This window comes from Podarcis bocagei, assembly GCF_964188305.1.
Source record: "Podarcis bocagei genome assembly, chromosome: 4".
Lineage (NCBI taxonomy): Eukaryota > Metazoa > Chordata > Lepidosauria > Squamata > Lacertidae > Podarcis > Podarcis bocagei.
The window spans coordinates 5958115-5977199 of NC_138128.1; the positions used below are offsets into that span (position 1 = coordinate 5958115).

General features: G+C 43.1%; 1 protein-coding gene across 3 annotated transcripts in view; it reads right to left on the bottom strand.

The window, feature by feature from the left end:
- The window catches only part of ABCC5 (ATP binding cassette subfamily C member 5), a 44650-nt gene that overhangs the window by 1673 nt on the left and 23892 nt on the right, over positions 1-19085 (bottom strand). For 2 of the 3 annotated variants that reach the window (XM_081189923.1, XM_081189924.1), the window contains exons 10-29: positions 18657-18764; positions 16812-17162; positions 15529-15600; positions 15046-15170; positions 14655-14727; positions 14084-14287; positions 13334-13477; positions 13035-13137; positions 12317-12501; positions 11030-11176; positions 9817-9946; positions 8601-8754; positions 8358-8486; positions 8004-8190; positions 6824-6913; positions 5551-5740; positions 4250-4409; positions 3024-3102; positions 2003-2116; positions 417-581 (exon numbers count right to left, since the gene is read on the bottom strand). In XM_081189923.1, the coding sequence (XP_081046049.1) occupies positions 417-581; positions 2003-2116; positions 3024-3102; positions 4250-4409; positions 5551-5740; positions 6824-6913; positions 8004-8190; positions 8358-8486; positions 8601-8754; positions 9817-9946; positions 11030-11176; positions 12317-12501; positions 13035-13137; positions 13334-13477; positions 14084-14287; positions 14655-14727; positions 15046-15170; positions 15529-15600; positions 16812-17162; positions 18657-18764 (2910 nt within the window). Of the gene's footprint in view, positions 1-416; positions 582-2002; positions 2117-3023; positions 3103-4249; positions 4410-5550; positions 5741-6823; positions 6914-8003; positions 8191-8357; positions 8487-8600; positions 8755-9816; positions 9947-11029; positions 11177-12316; positions 12502-13034; positions 13138-13333; positions 13478-14083; positions 14288-14654; positions 14728-15045; positions 15171-15528; positions 15601-16811; positions 17278-18656; positions 18765-19085 lie in introns of those variants that run through there. The other variant, XM_081189925.1, reaches the window with a different exon arrangement.

Below are 19085 nucleotides of genomic sequence, written 5' to 3' on the forward strand. Positions count from 1 at the left end.
TATACCATTAAACCTTTCATTTACCAAAAGGAGTAACATTTGAGTGTAACAACAACATTAAAGCAGTTAGCCTTCCTCAACCTAGTGCCCTCCATATGTTTTGACTATAGCACCCATCAGCCCCACTCTGAAGCTTTCAAAAACTAGTTTTAAACCACCCCAACAAAGAACCTGTTCAGATTTTCCTTAAAAGTCTCTAATTAAGGATATCAAGCCACCTCTTTAAGGCAGTGTGTTTCACTGCTAAATAGCTCAGAAGTTTTAACATTTAAACCAGACCTGAGATCTCTCCTAATTATGTAAGCATTGCACAATTCTGTCCCGGGTTGAAGAGGGGCTCGTTGCATCAGCTTGAGAACACTAGTTCTGTGTGATCTTCTGCGGAGGGGGGGGGGGAAGGTTCATTTCTTGCTCACCTGTCCTTGCATCAGAACCATGATCCGATCAGAGCCCAGAACCGTATGCAGGCGGTGAGCAATTGTCAGCATTGTGCAGTCTGCAAATGCCTCCCTGATAGTCTCCTGGATCAGCAAATCAGTCTCTGTGTCCATGGCAGCTGTTGCTTCATCCAGGATCAAGATCTGAATAGAAAGCGTAACATGAACGTTGTTAAAAATAGAGACATACGCCTCTCTCAGTGCTCCCAAGAAGGACCAAAAAATGTAACAAAACGAAACAAAGCCCTAACAGAAGCTGCCAAGAAAACCAAAGTGCAAGTAGGAAAGTAAGTACAAATAGACAAATAAGCCAAGAGAATAAATAAAGTACTTTTCCTAGGTGAGGGAGGGAGACTAAACAGAGAGAGTAGTCACAGGGAGCTGCCTCTCATGGTGGGAATCCATAGACCTTAGTTGTCTGGAGTCCTCCTGCTCTGCCCCAGGGAACAGCCCACTATGAAAGGACTCAAAGGATCCACTGGGTTCACCAGGTGTTCCTGAACTGCAACGCTCATCATCTCTGAACATTGAACATTGGCTGACGGGGAGTTGGAAGTCCAACAGCATAAAGAAGGCACCAACTTGGTCACCCAACAGGGTCTTAACCCTAGGAGGCTGAATTCTACTTTGCACTGGCTCTCTCAATACAAAAATATAGTGCAAACTTGAAACACCACCTTAGTTGGGGGGATTAGGAGGGGGAAGCATATTAGGCTGTTGGGATACATTGGACCCCTTTTATTATTTACTATGACTCTAGTATTTCACCTATGCATTTAAAGTTTCTGTTTGCTCCCTCTTCTGCTTCTTTTGCTTCAGGTCCTCCTAATAGCCCAAAGAGCCTAATAGCCAATAGCCTAATTGGTGGGTTGGATCTTTTCCCTAGGCACAAGGCACAGGCTTGTTTGCCCCCAAAGAAACAAAAAATAAATTGCAGGATTTTCTCTCTGTACGTGCTTCTTCATTGCAAAAAATTAAGTTGATATTGTGGGGCCCAGTGTACCGCAATAAATTTTGTGTCCAGCTAGGAGTCTGCTGGACCCCAATAGCAGATTGATACTGTCAGGGGTTCAGAGACAGAGGCACAGCCCTGACAGATACTATCAGAATAAATGATGGATAATGGTTTTTTTAAAAAAGGGACTGCCAAAAACTTCAAACATATGCTGGCTTTTATTGTTTCCTTCTTTTTAAATCCAACACGTGCATGCAATGTGCATCATAGTAGATAAATGCCCTAGTAGCGTAACAGGAAAGGAGCTGAAACTGTATGCACTCTTCTGCCTGTGCAGATGAGGATAGACCAAGCAAGGAGGTAGAGGATACAAGGAGGCAAAGGATACAAGGCGGCAGAGAGTAAAATGCAGAAAGCTAAACAGGTTTCACTTCTGGGATCAGAGGATGTGTACTCTGAACAAAGACAGCATTCTAGAAAATTATCTACAGTAAAAGATGTGGTAGCCAGTTGACTATTGCTTTAATCCTGACATTGGAACAAGCTTTTCTTAGGGAAGAAGATAATATGCCAAATACATATGGCCTTTGTCTTCTACACACCAGCTCACCTTACAACGGCGCAGTAATGCCCTGGCAATACAAAGCAACTGCCTCTCCCCGACAGAGAAGTTCTCGCCATTTTCCATCACTTCGGATTCAAGTTTCATGGGCATCTGAGAAATCTGAACCAGAACAAGGGAATAGAGATGGATCAATGATGTGGTCTGGCACTGTTGCAGCACAACAGTGTTTTCCAGGGGCACCACAACTGGTTATGAGAAAAACGAAGTGTGTCACAAGAGTCCAAGCACCTCTCATGCAAGGAGCACGACACACAGATCCAAGATTAAAAGTAAGCATTCTCCTCTGATTTTTAGAAACCTCCAGCAAGGACCACACCCCACACCAGATTAACACAGCATCACCAAGAAAGAGCCCTACCTCAGTCAACAGTGTGCACAAGAATTCATCTGGCAAGGTCCTTTATTAATTTAAAGCATCTGAATCACTTTTACTCAAAAGTGAGTAATGATCTCTGACCCTGTAAGCGTGCAGGTCGGCAGTGATCTTGGAAACCATGTACAAATTGTATGCATATGTGTGTCCTAAAAGCTGTTATCCAGATGGGTTATGCTGACCCCCATTATGTGCATCACTGCACATCTGTGCAAGTCTCCTTAATCCTTCTTCCAATTTTCCAGTTGTTTATATGAGCCAGGCCTCACTCTAAAAAACAGAGCCAGCAAGGGTATGTGACCAGTTAACAAATGTTCTTAACTTCAAGCCAGATAATTTGCACCTTATTAGCTTTCCCTGCATTTTTTTCCTTTTACAAAAGAAGATAAAGGACTTGTTTCAGTCAATCCTATCCAATTGCTCTATGCCTAAAGGAATGACCAAGGGTACCCAGATGGGTGGGGTATAAATAAGAAATTTATGATGATGTTGATGATGATGATTGCTTGCTAGAAAAACTTTTTTCTCATGCAAATGGGATCATGGTGACACTGGCAACCATCTTACATAGCCATGGTGCTCCACTTGGGCTGCTAAAGAACCCCCAACCCTGTCACCAATCCCCTTACTTACACAGTCCTTCATGTGAGTCCTCTCCAAAGCATCCCAGATTTGCTCTTCACTGTACTGTGTGAAAGGATCCAAGTTATATCTAGAGGAGGGAAAGAGTGTGACAGGATAGGATCACCAATTCTCTTCTCGAAAGGCATGTAAGCACCCACCAACACACAAGCACCATAGAAATCAGGCCATCTTCAAAAGACAACCTCAAGGAAGCCAAAATCAAAGATGAATTGCTCCAAACCAGCCACTTTGCCCAACGCTCTAATGCCATACTAAGCGGACATGTTTTTGTGACTTTCTACAGCCAGCACCACTGGCTTAGAAGTCCATAAGACTGAACCATCTTTGTTCACACAGGTTAGGTAAAACTAAGGCGTGCTCCCAATAACAAGTGTCTAGAGCAGAGGTGGCGAACCTGTATTGGCCTGAAGGCCAACCCTCCAGGGGCTGTAGAACTAGAGTTGGAAGGGACCCTGGGGGGTCAATCAAGTCCAATCCCTGCAATGGGTGGGCTGAAACCACCAACCTTCTGGTTAACAGCCTGACACACTGACCCATTGCGCCACAGAGGACAATTGTGGGTGTGGCCACCATATACAGTTACACACAGAGAGAGCCACACAACCCTCCCTCCTCGGTTGAAATCACAGATTAACTGTGGAGTGGGGCTTATCAACTGGGTGACAGGAGAGAGGGAAATCTGTATCCCTCATAAGAGTGCTGGGCTCTGCCCAACCCACTGCTGGGTCTATGGTATTATTATAATCAGCTCCCACTCCCCAAATCAGTGATACCTGAGGGTGGGATGGGGGAGAAGCTCTTGACCTGGGGGTTAGTCGCAATGGCAACCATTTATCACAGAATACTTAAACCAACTTTTCCCAACCTGGTGTCCTCTGGCTGCTGCCAGACTATAGCTCCCATCATCCCTGACCATGAGCTATGCTGCATGGGGCTGGTGGGATTTTGGAGTCCAACAACAACTAGAGGGCAACACATTGAGTAAAATCGAGTCAATATTTAAGCAGCACTAAGACCCTTAATTCAATTACCTTTTGCCGTACAAAAGGAACAAAATGGGGACAGTGGAAGTAGACAGCAGCAGTGAATCACTGCTCCATGTCCCAAGGCAATGGAACTCCTATTGTGGCTAAGGCAATTTCATTTGAAGGGTGGCAAGTGAGGGAGAGGAAGATGCAAGCTCTTTTCTACCTCTGGCTATGGGTGAAACTAACCTCACGGTACCACTGAACAACACAGGCTCTTGAGGAATTATGGACAACTTGCTCCGGAGATCTGCTAAGCCAATGTCATTGATTTTCACTCCATCAATTTTAATGCAGCCTCCTGACAGTTCAACCAAGCGGAAGAGAGCCATTCCTAGAGAGGACTTCCCTGAGGTGGAAAAGCAAGGAGGAATTAAGGGTTAACTGGTGACTTCTGTAACACACAGTCATGGTCCAAGTCCAGACAACAGACAGAAGCAAATACATTAAAAACTCACTCCATGAATGGTTAAAATTAGAGGTGCCATGTCAGCCATTTAGCAGCCAGAGTTACTTTTTTAAATTTGCCTAATAAATTTAGATTCCACCTTTCAAGCAGTTCACAGCTTAACATGATGGCTTATAATTCAATAGACATAATATAAAAGTGAAATGGGACAAGGAGAGGAGAATAATAAAATGCAGGTTCTATGGCCACCTCTGACTGCAATTCTGAGAGTGAAGGAGCCAAAAGACTATAATAAAAACAACTCTGACCAGAGAAAAAGCCATATTCCTGGGAGGAACCCAAAGACACTCAATTTATTTATACAGTGGTACCTTGAGTTACATACTTAATCCATTCCGGAGGTCCATTCGCAACAGGAAACCGCTCCTAACATGAGGCGCGCTTTCTCTAATGGCGCCTCCTGCTGCTGCAGCGCCACTGGAGCGCGGCTTCCGCTCGCATCCCGGGGCAAAGGTTGCAACAAGGGGCATCTACTTCTGAGTTAGCAGAGCACGTAACCCGCAGCATTCGTAAGGGGGACGGTACGTAACACAAGGTACCACTGTATTTATTTATAAAAAAAAAATTCTATACTGCTATATCTTAATATATATCCAAGTCACTTAAAACAATACCAACATAAAATAAAAGCATTAGAAAGACAAAAAGAAACATCAGCAAACCATTTTGGAAGGATGTGCTCTTTACTGCCTGCATAGGCCTGGCAGAAATGAAAGGTTTTCAAAAGGCGTTTAGAAGTTGGCACAGAAGGTGCCTGCTGAATCTCTCCTGGCAGAACATTCCGCAGGATTGGGCCAACGGGACTAAATGAAGCCAAACCATCAAGTTTTATTGTAGTGGGTGTGTCAATTGTGCAGGTGCATATAGTTGCCAATGTGCAGCGTGTTCTTCAGAAATAACAAGACACATAAGCCACTAGGTGGCTCCAGTCAGCTTTCATTGGTACTGATGGCAGCATTTTCACAAAGATACATAGGGCTGGATTTCAGCTTCCTGGAGTGTTGCCTAGATGTGTCCTTACCTGACCCTGTCCTTCCCACAATGCCAATCTTTTCCTTGGGTTTGATGGTGAAGGACACTTTCTTGAGGACAAGCGGCAAGTTCTCCCGATACCGCATTTCTGCATTTTCGAAGATGACTTCTCCTTCCTGGGGCCAGTCTTGAGGGGGAGCCTTGTTCTTAATCCGAGCTGGAGCCTCCAGAGAAAGAGTCTTAGAAAGTTGCAGAGGATAAAAAAAGAGGTCAGGTGTTAGCTGAGAACAGTGGCCCCAGGAATATGTTCTCATAAGAGACTACAGCTGGTAACTGACTCTTCAACACAAGCAAGATTCAACAGAAACTGACACATCATGCATGGGAGAGATGGTGCAGCTCCTGACCTCGAAGCATTTCTACTGAGATCAAGGCACTCTTTCCCTCAAATCCTCAGTCATGGAAGCAAAATACCCCATGATGATGGGACAGCTCCTCTTACATCCAATTTGGGAACAAAAGTGTCAGAAGCTTCTGGAGCAAAGAGCTGTCTCAGTTACAGCTATTGTCCAAGGTATTGGTTTCTCAGAGAATTCTCTCACCCCTCCTCATTGCATAAACTGGATGCATTATGACTACATAAACTTTTGGGGATAATTATTGGCAATGCGGGGAATAAATCTAGGACATAGAGGTGACCTTCTGTCAAACTCTTTTCTCAGCTCTCTGTTGAATATTGCTGTTGTATATTGCTGTTGTATTTCCAAAATTTTATTTTTGAGAGCAGATTAACTGATATTCAGTTCTGACAGCCCCTAAAACTGAGGGGGCGCCTCCTCCCAGTGGAGATTTCAGACGCTTCCTGAAATGGATGGGAAAAGTCACCATCACAAGATCTCATCCCCTTCACGAACAGAACATTCCTTCTTTCTTTATTTTGACAAGTGTTCTTCCTGGAGTTCAGTTGCCAATACTGTACAAGAGTTACACTGTGCCAACACAGTGCAAAGTAAAGTGATTTCATTTAAACAACAATCCTCCACATTTTTATGATCATGCCACCCACACAGTTAAGCTCATGTCACAATGTGTCAAATTAAGCCAATTTTTAAAATATATTTTTCATTAATGCTTTTAATGAAATTTCCTAAAAGAAATGAAAATTAATGCAGTCAAATGATACAGAATAAATCAAGACAAAGTGTTATATACATACATGTAAAAATTAAGCCAGTACAGAGCACAGTTAAATGGCTGGAGGGACTTTTCTATAGACAGGTCATCTAAGACCAGTAAAAGCAATAGAAAAATATTTTGGGTACCTTGATATAGTGGTCAATCCTCTCCACTGAGGTGAAGCGGGCCTCTGTCTCTGAAGCTAGCCTGACTGTGAACTGGAATAACCCTGTGAGCTGATGACAAAACAGACAAGGACAAACAAACAAATAAATAAATAAATAAATAAACAAACAGACAAATAAATAAATGCATTTTAAAAGAGAAAGCTTCTAAGGACTGGTGATAAACATTTTAGATTAATCTGAGTAGTGATATGCAAGGAACCAATATGGAATCTGAACTATTGCCAGAACAGTAGAAGAACAACATGAGAATTATAAGAGGCTCTTATATTTAACCTAAAGAAAGTTATTTGAAACCTCAAAGAAAGCAATTTCATTCTACTCTTTCCTCCTGTTGTCCTACTAGTCTGTAGGTAATAAGAGTCTGTGTTGGTAGCCTATTGAATTAATTGACCACAAAGGTGTGTTTTCTATCCAAATATAATGGCATTTTAAAATGAAAAACACTATTTACTTTTAAAAATTAAAAACAGCTTCTGAACACAGGCTAGTGGTTATGATTTCTCATCTTAATTTAAATCTTCTTCCCCTGGAATTCTTTGTGAATTTAGCTTTCCAAGTAAACATCAAACATTAATGATTTCCTTATACTGGGCTGCCTTCAGCTGTCTTCTAAAAGTTGCAGTGTTATTTATCTCCTCGACATCTGACAGCACAGGGTTCCACAGGGCTGGTGCCACCACCAAGAAGGCCCTCTGCCTGGTTCCCTGTAACTTCACTTCTATACTGGGCCAAGGTCGTTTAGGGCTTTAAAGGTCAGCACCAACACTTCAAATTGTTCTTGGAAACATACTGGGAGCCAACGTAGGTCTTTTAGGGCTGGTGTTATATGGTCCCAGTGGCCACTCCCAGTCACCAGTCTTGCAGCCGAATTCTGAATTAATTGTGGTTTCTGAGTCACCCTTAACATAAATGCAAAAAAAGAAGAAAAGCTCCATGGTATTATGTAATATCACAGCAATCCAGCCAATGTCTGTGGGCTCAGACAGAGAGGCAAAGCAGGGTGGCCAGTTTTTAGCTTTTATTATAGATATGGTCAAACAATGAATTTTTGCTACTGCACAAGAATGGTGTTTCTACTTACACCTGGAGTTCAAAGATTCAAATGCAGTTTTGAAAACTTCAGAAGGGAAGCCATTACCTGAACAGCATAGGAGATGGCCAGCCCAGCATAGGCAGGCGAGATCTGGCCGTGCATGAGAACAATCATTAGGCCAGTGGTCGTAATGAGGGCAATGCTGACAATATCCAGTCTGACAGCGAGCCAGCGCATTGCACAGCTGAACAAGTAGAAGGGTGATTGATTGTCATCCAGCAGTTCTTGATATCTAAAAGGAAAATGATGAGAAATATTAGTAGGATTCTAGGTAGCTTACCTTTGTTTTAAATGCAGAGAAATTTCACCAAAAAATGACTGCAGTCAAATGACAGCAGTCAGTATATATGGAGTCCAGTAACATGCAAATACTGTGTTTCAGAGAAGTAGAGCAATAACCTGCGCAGAAACTCCTGCCCTTTATTGTATGCGTGGATTGTAGAGAGGCCTTGAATGCTTGATGTGATGTGTGACAGGAACGGGGACTGTGTAATGTTGTCCAGACGCTTCAGCTCCCGAATGAAGACTCTGCAGAAAGAAAAGAATCAATTGGAAGCGCGAGATATCTGGCCCTGCAAACTACTCGTGTCACCTGTCTGGGGGAACATGACTGCAGAATCCCTGAACAACGGTTGCGTTTACCTCGATACAACATGCAGCACTATAAAAAGGACGACAAGGGGCCCAACTGCCATCAGGAACCATGGAAAGACACCAGAGATCACTCCCACACAGAAGAACACCAGGATGACGTTCTGTATGAACATTTCCGCTTGAAATGGCAGGCGAACATCAACTGGAAAAAAATAGACGGAGATGGCAGTCTTCACATAGGAGACTGAACACAAAAAGAGTTCTGATCTGGTAAAAGCTCTCCTTCAGAAATTCAGGTCTCACTTCTACCCAGGAAACAGAAACTTACCACCATATTCTTCCAACCCAGGCCATATCTATCCAGAACTCTAATTCTGGCTGTCACCATATCTACAACTTGGTGTCACCATATCTACAACCAGGCTTGTTCAGCTACAGAAATACCAACCTGCCATTTTAGGAAAAACCCTGACCCACATCTTCATTTGGAGCCATGCTCTCCCCTTTCATCTATATGCATTTGTGGGAAAAACCTTGCTATATATATGGAATATATGGAAAATAACTGTTTACAGCTGAAAACGCTGGCAGCATTAAGATAAATTCAATAGAGTAAAAAATAATAATTGATGGATGTAAAAGTGGAAAACTGATTTGAATGGTTATAGTAAAATATGCAGGGATGTATATGCAAAATGAACCATGGAAGGAGAAGAAGGGAAGTCACTGGATATTTTAACGTTTGTAAAATGTTTACTTGGAATTGCAAAATTGAAAATTTAATTAAAAATAATTTCTAAAACCTCACTAGTTTTCATACTAGAAAAAGTCAATAAGGACTTCCCCTGGGCTGCTTTGGGAGGCAGAGAGTGGGGTATAAATTTGACAAATAAATAAAAGAAATTACTCTGCCCCACCAGTCATAGATATGTTTCATATTTTACATGCATTTTTAAAAGTTTCCATAACATCTGGCGGGGGGGTGTTTCAACATGCTAAAAAAAAGCATGTGGTACAGTCTTATTGGAACCACACCACTTCAAATTGGCAGTTATTCTTGTATATTTATTTTCCACATGGGTATGGGTTGCATGCTTGAATGTCAGCCATTTTTTTAAAAAAAGAATCTACACATAGAAAGCTTGCCACCAGAAGAGGTAGCCCTGGCAGAAACACATCCTTTCCACAGTTACCAGTTAGTCCAAACTCTGTAAGTTAGTCACTTACAGAGACCAGGTATAGGTCATTAACAGAGACCAATTACCTTCATCCATGTCTTTGGAGAACCTATTAAGAATTCGCCCTGCAGGAGTTGTATCAAAAAATTTCATAGGGCTGCGAAGAATCCGTCGGAAGAGCTCATCATGGAGCCTGGAGGAGGCTCGCAATGTCCCCTGCAATGAAAATAAAGGAAGTTTATGGAATTAGACAAAGATATCTGGTATATGCACTTAAAACTAGGCTGCAGAACCTACAGCTCTTCAGATGTAGATGAACTCACAGCATCCCTGACCTGCCTGGGGCTCATGGGAGTTGGTCCAACAACATCTGGAAGGGCAGATTCACATCCCTGGCTGACAGGCTTCAAAATGGAGATTGACAGAACATCTCTCAATATCCTTCCCACCAGCTCCTTTCAAAAGAAGAAGCTAGGCTACTGCAACCGCAAGGAAGCATCACTCCTTTCCTTCCTCACAATGCAAGAAGCGAAGATTCCAAAAGAAAAAGCAGACTGTGCAGAGAGCCCTGGGAATGCTTTCTAATTGATATCTGGGATGACTCAAACTTGGGTGGTGGCAACTGGACTGAGGGGGAGGGAGAATCTTCAGTCCATGGGTAAGCCAAACAGGGTTCTCATTTAGCTTGCAAGTCTATTTTCCCCAAGTCACCTGCTCCACACCTGACATTGTATGCAAAATCAGGTGCAGACACAGCTGAAAATGAACAACTGGGAACCTTAAAGGATGCATCCAATGTTTCCTTGGAAAGTGGGGCTTGTATTCAGTACTCTTTAAATCTTCCACCAAATGCCAACCTTGCTGGGACTGCTTACTGCACTCAAGAGCAGCTCCCAAGCACAGGCAATCCTGAACAAAGTCAGGTTGGCAGTTGGTGCAGATTAATGGTGGCTACAAACCCTGCTGGGATCCCCTGGGCTCAGGAACTCCAGAGTGGAATGAAACCCAACCGAAAGCAGATTTGGCAGCCCAGCACCAATCAGCTGTGGCTGCAAATCCCATTTTCAGCAGGGATCTCCATTTGTAGCCCAGTTTGAGTGTGCTTTCAATTCTTTCCCTTGAATCTGAGTCACCTGACACATCACGGGTTGACAGGCAGGTGCCAAAAGGAAATGAAGGAATATTCCTCTGCGATACGACACAAAGCCAGCTCACCTCAGTAAACCTGGCCATTGGGCTCTGCTGCACAAAACGAAAAAAGAAGCCATTCTGTTCCTGCCTCTGGAGACATACACATACCTTGACAAAGACGACGCCACGCACAACCTTCAGAATCAGCATGATACCCATTGAGAGCGCATAGATGCCAGCATAGTAATGCATATGTGGGTTGTCCTTCATACTGCTGCTCACAACCGTTTCATTTCCCAACATGAGAGTAGTGTTCTATTAAAAATCAAGAACATACACAGTATATAGATCTGCCCTGTTTCACAGTCAGTTGACAAAACTTTGTACTAGCCTTGAATTTCTATATTTCTACGAATGAAACTGCTGGTGGAATTTTTAGAGTTCTTCTGGAAGTCTAGGATAATACAGCTAAATATACACTTTAACATCGAAGCAATTATTTAATTAAACCATCAAATCAGGCTCACAAGTTTGTTCTTGAAACAATATAAGGCCACGTTCCCTCTGAGAAAAAGTTATTTTGGCTGACAATTATCTTGGAAAAAAACTTTCCCTTGTATACATTATTGCACTTACAGATCTGTCATTCTCCATTCTTTATCCTAGCTCTTTCTAGATACTGGACCAACAGACGCTGTCTCTCAGCCACCTGGTTCTGCTCCAGTATCAAAGCCTCCCTAGAAATAGTTATTAACAATTTTGATTACTAGCTCTCTAAGCTCATTTTGCATATGATTGCTATAAGCTTAAACTACCCCGTCTCCCAAAGAACTTACTTTCTTCTTGTTGTAAATTTCAACAACCTACAAGGAACATGTGGGTATAGTAATATCAACCTACCCTACAAGACTTAAGTACAGTCAAACCTCGGCTCCTGAACGCCTCCATTTTGGAACGTTTTGGCTCTCGAACGCCAAAAACCCAGAAGTAAATGCTCCAGTTTTAGAACATTTTTTGGGAGCTGAATGCCCGACGCAGCTTCCGCGTGAGTGAAGGAAGTTCTTGCAACCAATTGGAAGCCGCGCCTCGGTTGTGAAACATTTCAGAAGCCGAACGGGATTATGGAACGGATTACGTTCGACAATCGAGGTTTGACTGTACTGCAACAAGACGATGTATGTAAAGCGCTCAGAATGTCTGAAAACACTTTATAAACGACAGGTATTTGTGATCCACTGACTGACAGGATGGTGTTTTAGCAAAGCTGCTGTCTGGCTGCTTCTCACCCTTGTTATGGGAGGATTTGCAGGTGGGCCTGTAGTTCTGTGGGACAGCACATGCCTTGCAGGATCTAGCCTGGCATTTACAGCTAAAAGGACTGCAGAGACCATGTGATCCCATGAAGACAATCTCTTCTTAATCCACTAGCAAATCAAATATATTGTTGGCTCTTACCCCACTGCCTTGCTTGATCCAGTAACTCAGCCACCAATTGCTGAATGCAGTGCTGCCCACATTCAATATAAAGAGAGCCATGATGATGATAAAAGCAATGGGGCCTCCAGCTGCTTGGATATAGACGCCGTAAACTGACCAAGGGACAGAACCTTTGCCTTTCTCTTCCAGCTGCATGAGTTGACCTAAAACACACACATACACAGAAGGGGGGGGGAGACAGAGAAGCAAGAAGTGAGCAGACTAACAAGGCAAGACCCAGAGACTGCTATCTGTACTGTGAATGTTTCAGCATCCTCCTTAAACAGATTTCCCTATCTATGCACGGCATATAGTTTTAGAAAACAAATAGATTGAAATGATTAGTGGGTCAGAATTAAGTTCTGCTCTTTGTTCTCTCATATAAAGACAACTCATATCAGTATTCAGGCCCTCACATCACTCACTGCAAGTTTACAAGTGTTAACACAAATTTCTCTGTCCAGATGCTGTGTTTTAATGATTAACCAGCATCTCTGTGGCACACAAGAACTTAAAGCTTCAAATGCCAAAGGGCAAGATGGGTCGTCCACACCTAAACCAGGTTGTCAGCTGTATTGAAAACCATCTGGAATGTACTAAATCCAAACAGAATACACTCATGGACTAGATCACTTTAAGCCAGAGTTCCATTTGAGCAGAAGTAAGTTTGCATGCATTTCTGGGTGGAAAACGGTACCTTCTTCCTTCTTGACTGCTTTCTCTTTCTTCACAGATCCTGTTTTAGTGCCTTTATCTGGGTGCCTTTTCAATGAATTGTTTGTGGTTTTCTTTAAATTAATCTGGGGGGGAAACAAATGGGGGGAAATGGACACAACCTATTTTAACTCCGAAACAGCACATTCAACAAAGATAATTGCAGAGACGGTTCTCAGTAGAAACTTCCTCTATCCACAAGAAAAAAACCAATGACTAGTCACTTTCCATGAGAGCTGCAACAAATGGCTTGCAAGCATAAGAAAAGGTAGTAACAGATACCTCAATGTGTGGAGTCTCTCCCAGTTGCAGGTTATTAAAAATGGTTGCATAGTCACCATTCAAATTCATCAGATCCTCATGGCTTCCCCTCTCAGTGACACAACCCTCTTTCATGAAGATCACTTCGTCACAATCCACAAGATACTACAAGGCCAAACACAGGGAGAGAATTATTACTGTGTGAGGTTGCTATGCCCAAATTCCTTTTTCATTTCCCCCTCCCTGATGTTAATGGGTTATCACAATTCCATGAAGCAACTAGCCCAATAATATAGGTTTAATTACAATTACACCAAACAGTACTTCCATCTGTTTATCCTGAAACTGTGTCTAGTCAGCTTTACTGAAGAACATCGTTACTGTTTTTTTGAAAGCAGTTTATTTCTGTCTAAAATGCCCATCCCTGTTTTATGATCCACTAGATTTTTCCAAACTTGAAAACCCAACTGCTGCAGCCTCATTTCCTTATTCTGCACATTAACCACCAGGTGTACTGTGCATGTGGCTGCAGTTATTTAATTCTGGATGCATTTCCTTGGTTTCTCTCTGCAGACTCCCTTGGCTGCCTTCCCCTCTGCGCTTACACTTAACATAGTGAAGATGCCTCTTACCTTTCCCCTCTGTGGAGCGATCAGCAATTTGGGCTATACAGATTAACAGCTACTCTCAACAGCGGCATCTACCCTCATCCAAACTTACTTTTCCCACGTCAAACTGATGGAGAGGCTGAGGGTAGAACCACAAGTGTACCTGCAGCTGGTGGGTGATAAAGAGAACTGTTTTTGACTTCATGTGCTTCCGTATTGCACTGTTGAATATGTGGTTTCCAACATGGGCATCCAAGGCGCTGAGAGGGTCATCAAGGATGTAAATGTCCTTGTCGCTGTACAGAGCTCGAGCGAGGCTGATTCTCTGGCGCTGCCCCCCACTCAGGTTTGCGCCTCGTTCACCAATCTAAGTTAAAGATGCTTTGTTAAAGGATCTCCTTTTTTATCACTTAAGATGAAACATTACATTTATATCCTGTCCTCCTTCCAAAGACCTCAGAGAAGTTGCACGATAGCCCAGCAAGATGGGAATCAGTGTTTATTGGCCCAAAAACAACAAAGGCCTGCACTACGTTTCCTCCACATTTGAGCCAAACCACCTAACTGCTATAGCTCACTGGGCTTGTGAATCCTGGGAAGTAAGTGCAGTCAAAGGCAGAAAGAGAACATGACATGGCCAACAGACCAGTACACCAAAATAAGGTGTGTGAGAGTGCCTGGCCTTATAGTGAGCTGTTTGCCCTGGGAGAGTGGCTGCCTAACAAGATTCCTACCTCTGTCAAGTCTCCATTAGGTAGGATAGCCAGATCAGGTCTGAGACAGCAGTCATTCAGCACAGTGTTATACCTGGAAAAAACACATTTTTAAAAAGCAGTGAACAGCAACATTTCCAGGTATGGTGTTAGCTGCAACAGAGGAAGGAAGGACTGAAAAGGAGCTACGAAAAATTAGAAAAGGAGCAAATATACCAAAGAAACCAAAGGCCAGAAATTGCAAACTTTTAATCAGACTAAGGCAGGCAGTACATATTACAAAAATGCTTCAGAAGGCATGCAATGATAGTACGGAAATAAAGGGACATATGGAGTATCTTTTTTAACTCGCACCAAGCTGAACCAAGCTGAACATTTGCAATTTGTCAGTATATCACTACAGCTTACAAACCTTTCTTCTTCAAACTCCTTCCCGAAGAGGATATTGTCTCTAAGTGTTGCATTGAGAATCCAGGCCTGCTGGGCTGCGTAAGCAAATGTTCCATCCACAGAAATGCTGCCTTCCAGCAGAGTCATCTGAAACAAGCAGAAGAAAATCGAGAAATGATACCATTCCACATCTGTATGGGAAAGGTTTTCCCTCTTATACTCCCCCCCCTGCCCTGCTCAACCTCTCGAGCACAAAAAAGCATAGCTTGTTTCAAGTTCAGCATGCATAGCTATTTAAAACTTTTTAAGATCTTAAGCATGCCTCACTTGTTTATGATCCAAGTCTGAGGTCTGATAAATTATTTATCATGTGGACTAAAGGTACATTGAGCAAAATGCAACTGCTGGTGGCACAGAGATTGTGCTCCTCTCACAGGCAGAATGCAAACAGAGCCAGCAAAACAGACAGCGTGAAAAAATAAGAAAACATGAGATTGTTTCTCACCTGCCCTAAAATGGCTGAAATGAACGAGGTTTTCCCACTCCCCACGCTGCCACAAATGCCAACAAGTTTCCCCTAGATTAGACCGTAAAAAGAAATGTTATTCTAACAGAAATAGTATTTCATGGTAGGAAGCAATCTTAACAAGTGCAAGGGGTGGGGAGAGGAATCACTGGCAATATTAGATTATATACAATTGGGAGGCGGGGAGGGAAGGAGGCAAGAAATCTGCAGTACTGGAGAAGGCTACCCTCAGCATTAGTATTTTTAGTGTCACATCAGTTCCCTTGCCAGGAAGTTGCCAATATCTTCTGGACTTACTTGCCACAAAACAACTTCCACAAAACTCAAACTATAGTAAACTCAAAGCAACGACCAGCACAATTCTATGCACATTGGTGATTACTCCCATGTAAGCATGCACAGGACTGCAGCATCAGTTTTTGCATTTTAAATTTTTATTTAGATACACTTATATTTCACCTTTCCTTCAATAAGTTCAAGGTGGCATATCTAGTTCCCCTCCTCCCCATTTTATCCTCACAACAACCCCTGTGAGGTAGGTTAGGCTGAGAGTGAGCGGCTGGCCTAAGGTCACCCAGTCAGCTTCATGGCCAAGTGAGGATTTGAACCCTGGTCTCCCGGGTCCTAGGTCCAACACCTTAACCACTATGCCACTGGCTCCACACTGTGTTGAAGGGAAGTCACTTTAGCCTTTCACTTAATTATACACAGCACTGGTGTTTATGTGTGAAAACCTATAGGAGCACTCACATGGACCCTTCCTGTGGGGCTATATAGTAGGTCACAGCTCTGTAGCATGCCTGACCCTCTTTTCAAGACTTAATATAGTGGTGCCCCGCAAGACGAATGCCTCGCAAGACGGAAAACTCGCTAGACGAAAGAGTTTTCCGTTTTGGAGGTGCTTCGCAAAACGAATTTCCTATGGGCTTGCTTCGCAAGACGACAATGCCTTGCGAGTTCCTGCGGGGTTTTTTTTCTTCCCCCCTTTTTCTAAGCCGCTAAGCCGCTTATCAGCTGATCCGATCAGCAGATAAGCCGCTAAAAGCCGCTAATAGCGCTAATCTGCTAATCCGTCAATGGGCTTGCTTCGCAAGACGAAAAAACCGCTAGACGAAGAGAATCACAGAACGGATTCTTTTCGTCTTGCGAGGCACCACTGTACGTGTATTATTGCACTGATGTACTGAAACTGTATTTGCCGCAAACACAAAACACAGCCTTTTAAGTTCTGATGCAAAGGAGAGAGACTTTTGATTCCTCACCTTCTTGATTTCCAGGTCAACATTGTAAAGAACCCTCTGCAGCCGGACATTTGCTAGATGGACGTTTTTGTTCTCCTCCTCCGGGCTTGGTGGGTCGTCGCTGTCCACTAAGAGTTGACCCTTCTGCTCAGCTAGCATCGCCTGCTGTCCCTCGCGTTGCTGCAACTTCATCTTCTCTTTCTTGCCCTTCTCTTTCTTGCCTTTTTTCATTTTAGGAGTCATCTTTGGGGAGCTCTGGACACTGGCATGGGAGGATTCCCATGCCAAGGTGGCATTTTTCACCTCTATGGCGGTGTGTGGGTTGGCTGGTTTTTTCCTTACCATATGAACCTCTTCCATTAGAAACAAACTCTGATAGGAGTTGTGAGAGAGGTGCAAAGATGAGACACCTGGTCAAGACTGGAAGGGGACAAGCCTACGGCACACTCACGCAGCAACACACATCAGGCTATACAGTGGAAGGAAGCTGAAGAGCAAAAGGTAGCTCATTAGTGAAAACTAACTCCAGGTCCACAAAAGGGCCTGGCTAGCCATGAATGTGGTGGTTCTCAGACAGAGAGTCTTCTGCAGAGTCACCATTCTCTGGACACAAATATGGTTAGGTTCAATATTGTCCGTCCCCCCCCCCCCATTCATCTTGCATTTCAGGGTTTGGAGGATGACATAGAGTGACAGGAGGAAGCAGAGGAAAGGTTTGCTCATTAGAAATCCCACAAGACTTAGGGATGCAAAATGTTTCTTAGCCAGTGTTCGGGGGGGTGGGGTGGCTGAATTCCCTGCACAAAATTCAGTTGCCTAAGAATTTGACAAGTTACAAGAAACTCTGAGGATAGTACAGAGGCTCTTTATCATGTTTTCCACCACATCCATATACACATATAGTCTTAGGTTCCACAATATCTGTCCAACAGTTTAGCACAGAAAAATCAAATGAAAACCAAACAGTTTCCAGTTAGTTAAACCGCTATTTCCAACCAATATGCACCTTTCCCTCAGATACCAATTCCCTACCCAGAAATAATGATGGGAATTGCACTGGACTACTAAATTAGGTCTACTCTACTCTGAGCAAAACTCAGTTGATTCCTCTTTGTATCTTTTTGTAATGATTCTGCTGCTGCTCTCTCAAATAATTAAAAATAATTAAAATGGGCTAAATCGCTAGCTTGCTTGAGGAATTTCTGAATGTTCAAGTGCCAGTAGCTTAAAGATCCAAGAGCCATTTATGCATATAAAATGTATATATACATACATATGTAAAATGGCTTTGGCTTTGGGGAAAGAGTTGGGCTCCAGCCAAAAACTCCTAGAAGCCCAGAGAAAAAGGGGAGGGTGTGGTATATCCAAGCTGCAGTGTGCATCCTGGTTGTGTTCTGATATGCACTCTCAACACACACAGGACAATGGTGAGGTCTAGCAGCCCGGACAGCTCTCTGCTGCAAAGGACTGAACATCCTAAAATAAGCCACAGAATCTCCTGTAACTCACAGGGATTCCACAGAAGAAACAGATATGGTTTTCTGAAGATTGAAAGTCACTGTTCTAAGCAACCAACTGATACTATAAACTATTATGGTTACCTATATTCCTTACAGTAGCCTGAAATCCTCACGTTTGAAAATGCATGTATGACATGCTGTCCATGTTTCTCTACAGGCTTGTGCTTAAGAAGGATGCAATCCTACACTCACTTTTTACAATGGAGGTAAGTGCATACTTTAAGATTTGAGTCAGTATATTACAGTAAAATGGCCAATCTTGCAATTTCAAGAGAAGTCAATAATGTCTACATCACACCCTTCTTGGGCTGAAAGGAGCTAAAGTAGCAAGGTTGCGACTGCTCACCTTAAATCTGTCGGCTGCAACAGATGCTTCAGAAAGAGACTTCACAGAAAAAGGTGTGACTTTCAGAGCAAAGGTCATTGAGTTGAATACTGTAACCACAGTAAAAGCCTGAAACACAAATGGAAGAATTTTTAGCACAATATTTAAAAGGATGCCTCCTCCTGTATCAGCCTGCTTGAGCATTAACATCAGCAAAAGAAACCCTGCTTGTAGCCCCAGCCCCTAATGAGGGGGGGGGGGGAGAGAGAGAGAAGTGCGTGTGAGGGCCTTTTCTGTGGTGGCCCCGTCCCTGTGAAATAACCTCCCCTTTGAAGTGCTTTGTGCACCCGCACTGCTGACATTCCACTGACAGGTGGAGACAATTTTGTCAAGGCCCTTGAGGATAGGAGAAGTTGGATCCTAAAGTTGGTAATTATTGCTTTTATCTGT